The sequence below is a fragment of the Trachypithecus francoisi genome, unplaced genomic scaffold, assembly GCF_009764315.1.
Source record: "Trachypithecus francoisi isolate TF-2019V2 unplaced genomic scaffold, Tfra_2.0 Lachesis_group13, whole genome shotgun sequence".
NCBI lineage: Eukaryota > Metazoa > Chordata > Mammalia > Primates > Cercopithecidae > Trachypithecus > Trachypithecus francoisi.
This window is the reverse complement of record NW_022681458.1, coordinates 94,262,509-94,275,363: the sequence shown is the minus strand read 5'-3', so window position 1 is coordinate 94,275,363 and position 12,855 is coordinate 94,262,509. Positions and strand designations below refer to the sequence as shown.

Genomic DNA, 12,855 nt, shown 5'->3' with positions numbered 1-12,855 from the left:
TTTATTTGTTAGTTTGCCTTTCACTGTAAGAGTTACATTTGTAAGATGTATATAGTCCTGGAAAGGTAATGTCAACCCTCCTGGATATGTTTGTCAGCAGAGTAGCTCCAGTGGTTTATATGAACTTTCATTTGACTTCCCACTCTAACCCAGAAGATTTGATGTAAGATCCCTCTCTCTACCCTTTAATCCTGCCCCAGATCTGTCCTTTAAAACAAACAAAAATTGCATATAGTCAGCGTATCTTCAGTAAAGCATATACCAAAACTCTTGTAATACTGGGTATAGTGACTCACCTCTGTAATCTCAGCACTTTGTGAGGACAAAGTGGGAGGATGGCTTGAGGCCAGGAGTTTGAGACCAGCCTGGGCAACATAGCAAGACCCTTACTCTCTCTCTCTTTTTTTTTTGGAGACGAGTCTTGTTCTCTCGCCCACACTGGAGTGCAATGGCATGATTCCGGCTCACTGCAGTCTTCGCCTCCCAGGCAAAGCAGTTTTCATGCATCAGCCCCCCAAGTAGCTGGAATTTTAGGCACGAGCCACCACGCCGAGCTAATTTTTTTATTTTTAGCAAAGACGGGATTTCACCATGTTGCCCAGGCTAGTCTTGAACTCCTGACCTCAGGTGATCCACCCGCCTCGGCCTCCCAAAGTCCTGGGATTACAGACGTGAGCCACTGCACCCAGGCAAAGACCCTGTCTCTTAAAAAAGAAAAAAAGGAAAAAAAACTTGTAACAAAGACTGACCTGGTAGATGAAGAAATACTAGATAATGTATTCATTCTTTTTGACTTTTAAATAATCTTTAGTGCCAAATTAAGTATTCTTCATTAAGCTGTGAAAATGTGGTCGAGGCTAGTATTTGAAAAATTCATGGCTTCCCAAGAATCCATCTTAGCCCAGTTTAAGAAACACTGCATTAAAAGTTAAGAGATGATGAAAAAACAAAGGCACAAGCACAAAAATCCTGTGTTCCTACTCTGTTGTAGGATGATCATCCAGAAGATCTAGAGTGTATTTCTGTTTAGATTGTTCTTTTCATTTGTCAACAAAAACAATACAGAGTTAACAAAGATTTCCCATATACTCAAGAATACCTCTGGGCACAAGCTTAAGAAGCAGGGACCTAAAGCTGTATAATCATTGTGTTAGTGTAAAATCTGTGGAGGTACACAGAGTATGTTTTTAGTTGATCACTAAGAAGTCACCCTAGGCAGAGCACCATACAGGAACTACACACCTAAAAGGCAAAGGATGAAATGAGGGATGGCTGGGACCTTTGAAAACAAAGTCTGCTTTCCAAGGATGGTGACAGATACTTAAGAAAAGGCGTATGGATTTATCTGAGGAATAAAAGTAGACTGGTAATTACAAGATAGGTAATGAATCAGATTTGTAGAAGATAGCCAGAAAGGTGAGGGGCTTTCGTGAAAAACAGACTGTTCTGTATACAACATATCTGGAAATACAAGTATGTTACTAATGTCCTGAATTACGTATTTGGGTATATAAAAGGGAAAATCATACAACAAGTATGCCGAATGTGTTATATAGAATGTGTTACCCAGGAAGTTTTGCAAAACATTTTACTTAGGGAAGGAATACTTCTCATCTATCTGGAGTATTAAAATACTCCTACCTTCACAAAACAATCAGATTTATGGTTACTTTTAAATTGATAAGATTTCTGGGCATGTGATGGGATAGATTTATGACCAGCATGAATTTCACTTTTAAGCTAGCAACTTAAGATCAGCTAGTGAAAAGAACTTGGCTTGACCCTAAGCAAGAGAAGCAGAGAATCTCAGTTTCCCTTTTGTACATTACCACTTGCCCTTGGTGCCAGCATCACCTCACCCAAAGCTGGGTCCCTATCTTGTATCTTATTCTGAAACAGATTTGTTCACTCTATAACTATTACTTCTTTCTGATGTACTTTAATGTGTGCCTCTTGGTAATCCAGAGCAATGTAAGAAATCTCTTCTGGATGTATTTCAGTAACTTATGAAAGAAAAAATAATTAGTAGAGAAAGTGCTTTCAGTCAAATTTCTCCTGCCCCCCCCCAGCAAGTAAGTAAACCCTGAGAACCCTGAGAATTGCAATTCAACATTGTGTCCATGCTATTAAAACTATACATTTCATACCACTTTTCCTCCACCCCAAAATAATAAAGGAGTTAGAAAGGATGTTTTGTATATGTTCCAATTTTGTGTCATTGCTTACTCTTGGCGATTTTTGTCTAAAGTTTTGAAGTAATAATAAATTGTGCTCTAGAAAATTCTGAATGAGGAAAATCAGCTTGTTGCAAGCACAGAATACCTTGCTTAATAATAAAGAGCTAGATGCCAAGAATGGATATAACATACTGAGATTCAGGTGAGGGGGAAAAGAAAAAAAATGAATGTAATTTTTAAAAGCATATACATATAGAGTTAAATTAAATTTGTGTCAGTGATTCTTAACCAGAAAAGGGATCAGAAATGAGAATTTTAGTATCAAAGTCCACCTAGGTTTAAAAAGGTTAAGAAACACTGACCATTAGTCTGAATAATTTGGATTGCGACTAGGTTGGAATTTTCTGAGTTTCCTATGAGGAGAAAAGAATAAGGTTCCTGAGCAAATTAATGGTCTCAAGAAGACAGGACAGTAAATGCAGACACCCAAAAAAAACAGCTAGTTTTATCTGTTTCCCTTTTTAATATGTACACAAATGATCATGTGTTCATAAAAGCAAGTAGAACGCAGCTAGTTGGCAATATTTTATCTGTCATCTACCAACCCAAAAAATATTTTTGTTGTTGTTAAAAAGTAGCAATTTGGGCTGGTCACAGTGGCTCATGCCTGTAATTCCAGCACTTTGCGAGACTGAGGCAGGAAGATCACTTGCAGCCATGAATTGGAGGCCAGCCTGGGCAACATAATGAGACCCTGGGTATACAAAAAATTAAAAAAATTAGCCAGGTGTGATGCCATGCACCTGTAGTTCCAACTACTCACTACTCAGGAGACTGAGGCGGGAGGATCACTTGAACCCAGGAGTTCAAGGCTGCAGTGCGCTATGATTGTACCACTGCACTCCAGCCTGGGCAATAGAGCAAGACTCTGCCTCCAAAAAACAGGAATTTGTTCTTTCTACTAATTTAGATACATACTTTATTCTGAATTAGTAAGATTTTATCAGCTGACTTAAAAGATTTTAGAAAGAAGAAAAAATTCTCATTCTTGCTTCTCTCTCAATTTTGATATATATTCTTATTTGGCTTATTCCTCACTTAATATTAATCATTGTGCCTCTCACCTTTTCACCAGAGCATAAAGCTCAACTCTGAACACACTTGACACTGGACTTAAGGACTGTTGTAATAATACCAGATTCCAAGTCCATTTCTTTTGAATTGGTGAGCTGTACACATAGGACTTAAACAGATTTATTTGGGTTTAATTTAAGATTTTTCTTTCTGTCTTTGTATCTAATAAACTATTTTTCATCTCTTTCCCCAAGGTTTTCAAACAGCTGGAAATTCATGAATACTACACATTTTCATTTGAGTTTGAAGATTATAAATTTAGAATTTAAAAAAATTTTTTTCATTTAAAAATAGAACACTTGCAGTGAATTTAACATGTGCAAAGAAAGACATTTGATTTTGTTGGTAATTCAGTAAGATAACTAATGTGTACTTCAAAAATACAGGTAATTTTAAAATTTTAGAGTGAGCACTGTAATAGCCCCAAGGTTTTGAATCTTTTAAAAATAACATTGCTATCTAAGAACTGTTTTCCCCTTCTAGTCCAATACAAATTTTAATGGTAATATTGTGGAATAGAAATGAGAGTATACCCAAAGCTTTGTTCATTTCTGGGACATAACTCCTTTGTCATAGAAATATACTGTACTAGGCATAACTTGTTATATGTCTAATTTACCATAAATTTTTTAAAAAATTATTTATGTGTGATCCTACTCAACAGAAAACTTGGGAGAGTTAAGTAAGCTAGATTGAGGCTATAGTTGCCAGTCTAAACTCCTTTAGGTCATATTGATTAGATCACTCAATTGCATGTAGAGGTTGATTCATTAATTGGTATTTCTTATGTCTGTCTTTTCTTTCCAACTACATTCCAGGACTTTGTAACAGAGATCCTCTTCTTATTTTCCCCTGTATTCACTATAACTCTTAGTGCAGCATTCTGCATTATAGTAGATAGTAAATATTTGTTGATTGAAATAATTGGGAGAAAGGAAAGTGAGCAGTAAAAAAATAGAGCAAAATTACTCTAAAGTACATTTCTTCTCATGTCATTTGATTTTTCTTGACTCTAATATTGTACTGACTTCCATGGAAATGTCTTTGTGTTCTCTAAATCAATTTATCAATCATCTGCTGAAATATCAACGAATGAAATTTTGTTTACATTTCTTTGAGAAAAATGGTTTCTGTAACTTAGCTGATTTTTTCAAAAAACGTAGATGTCTTATTTTCATTTGAAACACACTTTTAACACAGTTGGTCACAATAGAATTTATTACATCTGAGGATACATATTATCTTCAGTTTTCTGAATACTTGTCTGATTTCTAGCCCATATTTTTATAGATGGATTTACTTTAGACATTGAATCTATTGTCTTAAATTATAGTTTATGGTTATGTTAGATGAATGTTGTTCTCTACTTTGATTTGTAATCAGAGAATAAAATATTTTCACTTCAATATTATATGAAACCAGCAGTAAAAATCATTGACAGTCTTGCAGATGGTCCTGCTTTCTTATTAAGGCTATAACTTAGTCATTATTTTATTATTATTAACATGAATAAATCAAAGTCTTTTTCATTACTTGCTCGTCATAATGTAGAGAATTAAGAGTGGTCTCAAAGATATTAAGTCTGAATAAATGGTAAAATATTCATGTTAGAACTATATTATTCAACAAAAACTACATTTAGGCACTTTTCTTTTTTTTTTTGAGGCGGAGTCTGGCTCTGTCGCCCGGACTGGAGTGCAGTGGCCAGATCTCAGCTCACTGCAAGCTCCGCCTCCCAGGTTTACGCCATTCTCCTGCCTCAGCCTCCCGAGTAGCTGGGACTACAGGCGCCCGCCACCTCGCCCGGCTAGTTTTTGTATTTTTTTAGTAGAGACGGGGTTTCACCGTGTTAGCCAGGATGGTCTCGATCTCCTGACCTCGTGATCCGCCCGTCTCGGCCTCCCAAAGTGCTGGGATTACAGGCTTGAGCCACTGTGCCCGGCCACATTTAGGCACTTTTCTTAGCATGTGATGGAGATCACAGATACAAGCATACACCACACTTGCTGAAAGATTTGCCATTTTCATTAGATTATTTTCTGATAATCCATATTGTAGTTTGTTATTGCTTTCATCTTAATTGTGGAGTAAGTTTATATTCTGCTTGTGTTATTAAAAATCTTGTAAAACGTACTCATTTCCAAAATTCATGTTGTTTACCAGTAACAGGGGGTATCACGGAAGAGCAGTTTCAGACACATCAGCAGCAGTTAGTTCAGATGCAAAGGCAGCAACTTGCCCAGCTTCAGCAGAAACAGCAATCTCAGCATTCCTCGCAACAGACACATCCAAAAGCACAGGTAAACTGCTCTTTTCGTCATAGTTATGTCTGTTTCTTTCATCAGTATGTAGTTTTATTCCATTTTAGTCGAGTCAGATACCAAGAAGTTAATCTTGGTTTTGCCACTCTTGATTTGGGGGCTCTAACCTGAATTTCTTTTCAGTTAACGTACGTAATTTTAAGTGACTAGCTTATAAACTAGTCTCTTAATACTTTGAGAAGAGTTCTGGAGCCAGATGTGGTATTTTAAATTTTTTGAAGGGTTGTTGAGAATTTATAGAAGTAATTATATATGTAGTTGTGAGAATCATTCTCCACCTCTACTCCCTCAAAGAAGATTTTTTTGAAAGATATAACTTTCCTAACCACTTCCTAAACTGTGTGTTTAAGTGCCATGTGGATGTGCTTCATAAGCTGGGTGGTAATTCAGTTGAATTGTGCGATATATTAACAGCATAACACCTTACCGTTGTGAATCACATTTTCCTGTTGAAGAAAATTGCAGCCAGGCACGGTGGCTCACGCCTGTAATCCCAGCACTTTGGGCAGCTGAGGCGGGCAGATAACTTGCTGTCAGGAGTTCAAGATCAACCTGGCCAACATGGCAAAACCCTGTCTCTACTAGAAATACAAAAATTAACTGGGCATGGTGGTACATACCTGTAAGCCCAGCTACTTGGGAGACTGAAGCATGAGAATCACTTGAACTCTGAAGGTGGAAGTTTCAGTGAGCTACGATCGCGCCACTGCACTCTAGCCTGGGTGATGGAGTCAGACTGTGTCTCAAATAAATAAATAAATAAATAAAAGTTTTTAAAAATGAAGAAGAAAATTGCCACTAAGGGAAGTTGTTTGTAGACACAACTAAATAAAGATGCTAGAGATAAGAATAAAAATACTTCATAAAAGCATAATTGCCAGAAGGAACCAGCCTTGCCAACACCCTGATTTTAACCCCATAAGCTTCATTGTGGACTTCTGGCCTACAGAACTATATGATAATAAATTTCTATTTTAAGCCACTAAAAACAAAACTAAGAAATCTAGTTCAAATTTGAACCACCTGAAAAACATAAACCTTGCATTTTAGGTCTTAAATTTTATTGCTCTATAATTCTAAAACCACTTCTAAAGTAGTAACTGAGATTTACTCAATCTTGGTTATATTTTGTGAGCTCTCAGGCTAGAATCTGCCTGTTGTGGTTCAGCCCATTCTCAAACGGTCAGTACACTGACTTTAAAGATCCTGACTCCAGTAACATGAATATCTCAGTGACTTTGGAACCCAACACTCCTGTGACATCCAGGTGTATGAGGGACTTGCTCAAAGACTAGGGCTGTAGGTCTTAGTAACCATTTTTATACAGAATGAAGGAGGAATGGCTATTTAACTTTACTTTGTTTGCTTTTTCTGAGTCTCTTGGTTAACCAGCCTAAAGTATTTTCAGCCTGTTTCAGGGTTAGGCCAAGATAGGTTTTCACGTTGTGACAAAAATGTCTATTAATCATCTCTGTGATTTGATTTTATCCAAGTATCTAGTTTGTCAAGTATTTTTAAAAGCATTCATTAATATTTACTGGAAAAATAAATAGAACATTAAAGCCTTAGGTTATTTAATCTCTAGTTCTTTCTCAGAAATAACTTCCCAGTTTTTGTTCACTTCCCTGCTTCATATGCCAAAAATCGTCTATGGAATCCTAGATCTCTTAATCTAAACACTTACAATTGTTCAAGGTTAGAAAGGCAACAGCCGGCCGGGCGCGGTGGCTCAAGCCTGTAATCCCAGCACTTTGGGAGGCCGAGACGGGCGGATCACGAGGTCAGGAGATCAAGACCATCCTGGCTAATATGGTGAAACCCCGTCTCTACTAAAAAATACAAAAAAAAAAAAAACTAGCCGGGTGAGGTGGTGGGCGCCTGTAGTCCCAGCTACTCGGGAGGCTGAAGCAGGAGAATGGCGTAAACCTGGGAGGCGGAGCTTGCAGTGAGCTGAGATCCGGCCACAGCACTCCAGCCTGGGCGACAGAGCCAGACTCCGTCTCAAAAAAAAAAAAAAAAAAAAAAAAGAAAGGCAACAGCCTCTTGGGTTTATCCCTTAATATGTTCATAAAATTACATCTAAAAATTAGAGAATTTAACTTTGTTCATTCTATAGGGCTCAAGCACCTCTGACTGTATGTCTAAAACACTTGACTCAGCAAGCGCCCACTTTGCTGCATCTGCAGTGGTCAGTGCACCTGTTCCAAGTCGCAGTGAGGTAGCCAAGGAACAGAACACTGGCCACAACAACATAAACGGTGTTGTCCAGCCTTCAGGTACAGCTGGGGTTTCACATGGTACCTACTTTCTTGAAGTTGTAGCTCAGTGATTGGGAGTATGGTTTTTGTTTTTTTATCCAAGGGGAAAATGTGTATAAGAAGTCAGTCAGGACTCTTTAGGATTTCTTTGGAAAGATAGGGGGAAATAGCTAGATGTTTCTAGAATTCACGTAGAATCTACTCCTTGTTTTCCCCCTCATCCGTTGAATACATACCTGTGTAACACTACCCTTCCTGGTTTCATTCACATACTGTCAGTTGCCTCACATCTTAGGAAATCTGTTGAGCTAACCATCCCCATTCAATCATCCATGCATTGACAAAAAGGTGAAATATAACCCAGGACAGTAATAAACTGGAAATCAGGTTTGCCCTCCCACTCTTACATACCACTCATAGGCATACTTCCTCTGGCTCCCCCTCTTTAGATAGAGTATTGCCATGAAACCCTGTCTGCTTCTTAGTACCCTGAGTCTGCAAAAACTTGCTATTCCTATCATCCTTCAGCTACCTCTCAGACCCTAGGATTTTCCAGTTGCTTTTATATATACTCGTGAGCCTGATTGTCCATTTTTACTAATATTCATGCATATGTGCATTCTTAGGGAAACCCAACTGTCATTTCCATCTGTCCTGTTATACTTAACTCCACAGTTGCCAGATATAGGTGGCAGAATACTTTGCAAAGCTCTTTTTTGTAGACCAGTACAAAAGTGGATGTTTTGGGGGTTGTAGCAGATTAGTACATTCTACTTAGTGATCAGAAGCTCCCTTTGGAGAGATCAGTGTGTGAAAAGTTAACTTAGCATTCAATTCAAACACAAATATTTTATTTATTTTTATTAAACGTCTAAAAATAGTTTTATTGATGTCTCATGATACTAATTGAATGACTTTTTTCTTTTTCAGGAACCTCTAAAACATTATACTCCACCAATATGGCTTTATCATCTAGCCCAGGGATTTCAGCTGTACAACTTGTAAGGACAGTTGGCCACACCACTACAAACCACTTAATCCCAGCATTGTGCACAAGCAGTCCTCAGACACTTCCCATGAACAATTCCTGCCTGACAAATGCAGTGCACCTCAATAATGTCAGTGTTGTTTCTCCAGTCAATGTGCATATCAATACACGGACTTCAGCACCATCGCCAACAGCCTTAAAACTTGCCACAGTTGCTGCCAGTATGGACAGAGTGCCAAAGGTTACTCCCAGCAGTGCCATCAGCAGCATAGCAAGGTGTGTGTGTGTGTTTCAATGATGATTCTCCCTTTGTGCTGACTGTCCTGTGGGAAGAAAAAGACTTTTTTTTAACACTGCTCAAGCAATAGGTGTTTATTGACAGACTTGATTTTCAATAGATATTGAAGATCTGTATAAAGTTCTGTGACTTAGTTATTTGTTTAAGGTACCTAGTAGGGTGCTTAAATGCCAACCTAGTACGATTGTTAGAGAAAGGGAGAGTAGTAGTAGAGAGAGAGAAAGGAAAAGAAAGAAAAGGACATCAAATTGTCAAACACATCACAGTCTATGTTAGAAGCTTCAGTTACTCTTCCCCGCTCCCCCCAAGCCCACCCCCAAGATGGAGTCTCGCTCTCTTGCCCAGGCTGGAGTGCAGTGGCACGATCTCAGCTCACTGCAAGCTCCGCCTACTGGGTTCAAGCGATTCTCCTGCCTCAGTCTCCCAAGTAGCTGGGACTACAGGCACATGCCACCACACCTGGCTAATTTTTGTATTTTTAGTAGAGATGGGGTTTCACTATGTTGGCCAGGATGGTCTCAGTCTCCTGACGTGTTGATCCACCCGCCTCAGCCTTCCAAAGTGCTGGGATTACAGGCGTGAAGTTACTCTTGTCTAGTGTTTTATAGTTTAGGCAGTCTGGAAGATGAGAGTTGTTATGATTAACTCCATGCCAGAGTTTAGGTTTCACATCCAAATTTGTGTTTTCTTTAGCATCATACACAAAGGGAAAGTAAATTACTTTATGTATATTAAAAATGAGAATATTCCAGGATTAACGTACATCTATAATATATTTTAGAATGTTTTTATATTTCTGTCTATGACAAGGAGAACAATGAATCAGAAAAAAATCGATTTGCCTAGGTTAATACATGATCTTAGGCCTATAGAATTAAACTCTAGTGGAAAGTAATTTCAGTAATACTGTGCTCCTAATGATTATTCTTTTTGAGTGTCATATGCTTCATCTCTCAAAAAAAAAAAAAACTTGGTTTGTCCTGTGATACATATTTCATAAGTAATTTCTCATTGGCTTCTACTGAACTGTTATGTTAAATTATTATCTTTCCTAAGTAAATAACTATAAAAAAATTAGGAATTACTGGAATTTCTGAGCTGAAGAAAAATTTTCTCATTCCTATCTAGAAATCGTAAAAATGGGAATTGTTCTTGGGAAGTCATGTTTAGTTGTAGTTACATAACAATGTTTTTGTAAATACTAAGTGGTAGCATCATGTTCTAGAGAGTATTAATGTTTATTTTATTCTTTGCTTTACCATAGAGAGAACCACGAACCAGAAAGATTGGGCTTAAATGGAATAGCAGAGACAACAGTAGCTATGGAAGTGACATAACCTAAAACATGTGGCTCTGACCTGTGCTGATGGTGTGCAGTCATTCATATTCCAGCTGAATGCAAAAGGCAACACTCTGTGGATCACAGAGTGTAACAATGGACCTAAATGGACTATAGTATATTGGATGTTAAATCCATGTATGATGTATATTTTGTAAAATTGGGAAAATCACTACCTTGTAAAATAGTTTATTTGTATCATCAATATTATTTCTGTTACTTGAATAGTAGATATTCATCATCATGCTTTTGCACTTGAATTTGCAACTGAATGGATTTTAAAAAATAATTCTTTAATGGGATCATGAGCATGAAATGGGATCCTGCATCACTTGTTTTAACTATTTATTTTGCCATGTTTACATTTTGTATCTTGTAAAAATAAATCCAACTTTGTGTCTAAAAAGTTAAAGATTCATAGCTAGGAAATGAAATTCTTGTAATTTTTTTCTAAAGGAACTGTAAAGTTTTCACTTGGTTCATTTTGTTTCACAATTTGACTAGATGGACTTTTTGGTAAATACTTTAGTGGCATTTCACTGTCAAATATGAAGTTCAAGGCAAAATAGTATTTTCTATTACTGTGCAGGGGAAAGGGATGGATCGATACATGCAAATTTAATGTAGTAACTCACTTTTCCATATATTTTGAATGTATATTTCTATTTATAATACCAATTTATAAAAAATAATTACACAAAAAATGGAATAGGAAAAATTATGCATCTAGCACATTTAAACTGTGCAGATAGGAAAATTTTTCGAGGATTACATTTTATCTGAAGGCTGCATATTTTAACTGGCTTTAAAACTGTAACACACCACATAAAAGATACTTTACCAGGTATGTATTGCATTATGTCATTGCAATAATTATTGGAAGTCTAGATATCGAGCCATCCCAGGTGTTGGGAGGGGGGAGGGTTGTGGCAAGATTGTCTTTTCAATTTTGGAGAGTTTTCCTGTGGCTACAAGGCAAGTAACGGGTTGGAAAAAGTCTGACTGTAAGCGTTGGACACCTTCATAGTGTAGTGTTTTAGTGACTTTTTTTATACGGTTCTTGTAAATTAGATACGTGTAGTGGTGTTTCAGAATGTTTGTTTATGCACTAGTTCAGACAACTTTCCCTGTTACTTGTTCTTGATAAGTGAAAACTGCAGGGAAATAAAAAATACATATCAAAACATGGACATGCTGCATATGTGTTTATTTCACAATGTGCACACAGTATAAGTGAAAATTTAAGGGAGATGATAGCACTTAACAGCACTTTTCATGTTCACATGCTTTCCAAGCATTAATGAAAAGAACTATAGGAAGCTCATCTGTGGGCTCTATTGGGTTTCCGATAATCCAATATAAACTACCTTTGATATGAAAGTTCGTAAGATATTTTACAGAATGTAAGTAATTTGCAGTATCGCAGTCATTGAAATGTCATAAGTGAGCCTCATTTTATAAGTAAGTTTAGAGTAGAATTATATTGCAAGGGGGTTTTGTCAAGTAAGTACTGGGAAATGTAAATATTTTTAATGAATACAATTAAAACCATTTCAAACTTACATAATTTTATACTTTACATTTTTTATATCTGCAGTCCTGAAAGCTGTAAATTGATATGTCAGTTGAATTTATGGGCCAAGATTTCTGGTGAAAGTGGTTTTTATTCAGGTCCTAAATGTGTAAAGCAATTTATGGTCAAAACCATAGAAAAAAATAATAATTTTGTCTTGGTTGTGGCCTGATAGGATCCATGCTCGTTTCTGCCATACTACCTCTGGAGTTACTCATTGCTGATTATATAAAGGAAATAATTTTGATTTGATATGTATTATGACTGTGTTCATTCTGCTTATAGTTGGATGTATCTCCTTGCTATTAAGAACTTAAAACTTTAGTGCCAATTGCAGAGAAAGCTTTTTTCCCCATTTTACTGAAGTAAAGCATGAAGTGAATTTGCCTTATGTGATATATATGTTATAAATAAGTAAAACAAAAGAACTATCCATTTGTACGGTTTCTGGAGGTGGTGGCAAATCCAGAACTTATAAGACTGATGACCAATTGATTTGTTCCTTTTGAAGTAAAATAGAAACATAAGCCTTCCTTATTTTGTTGGTTGTAACTGTTTCATGGATGGCATTTCAGTTACGTACATATACATTTTCCATTGTTTTTCAAAAACTTAAGTGACAAATATTTGTTTTCACTTTATTAAACTGAAGAATAGTCTATTTCTGCACTGGACAGCACTGCTTTCTTAGTTTTCTCAGGAAATTAGTGTCCTCAGAGTCCAGTAAGCTTTCAGAATCCTTGGAGAATGTGTTTCTTTGGAATGGG

At 36.8% G+C, this 12,855-nt stretch overlaps 1 protein-coding gene across 3 annotated transcripts in view; it reads left to right on the top strand.

Annotated features, from left to right (window-relative positions):
- EPC2 (enhancer of polycomb homolog 2) overlaps nt 1-12,620 on the top strand; it is a 146,388-nt gene extending 133,768 nt beyond the window's left edge. For 2 of the 3 annotated variants that reach the window (XM_033231562.1, XM_033231564.1), the window contains 4 exons: nt 5,475-5,611; nt 7,749-7,908; nt 8,821-9,154; nt 10,441-12,620. In XM_033231562.1, the coding sequence (XP_033087453.1) occupies nt 5,475-5,611; nt 7,749-7,908; nt 8,821-9,154; nt 10,441-10,513 (704 nt within the window). In that variant the 3' untranslated portion in view covers nt 10,514-12,620. The remainder of the gene's footprint in view (nt 1-5,474; nt 5,612-7,748; nt 7,909-8,820; nt 9,155-10,440) is intronic. The other variant, XM_033231563.1, reaches the window with a different exon arrangement.
- Nucleotides 12,621-12,855: the final 235 nt, after the last annotated feature.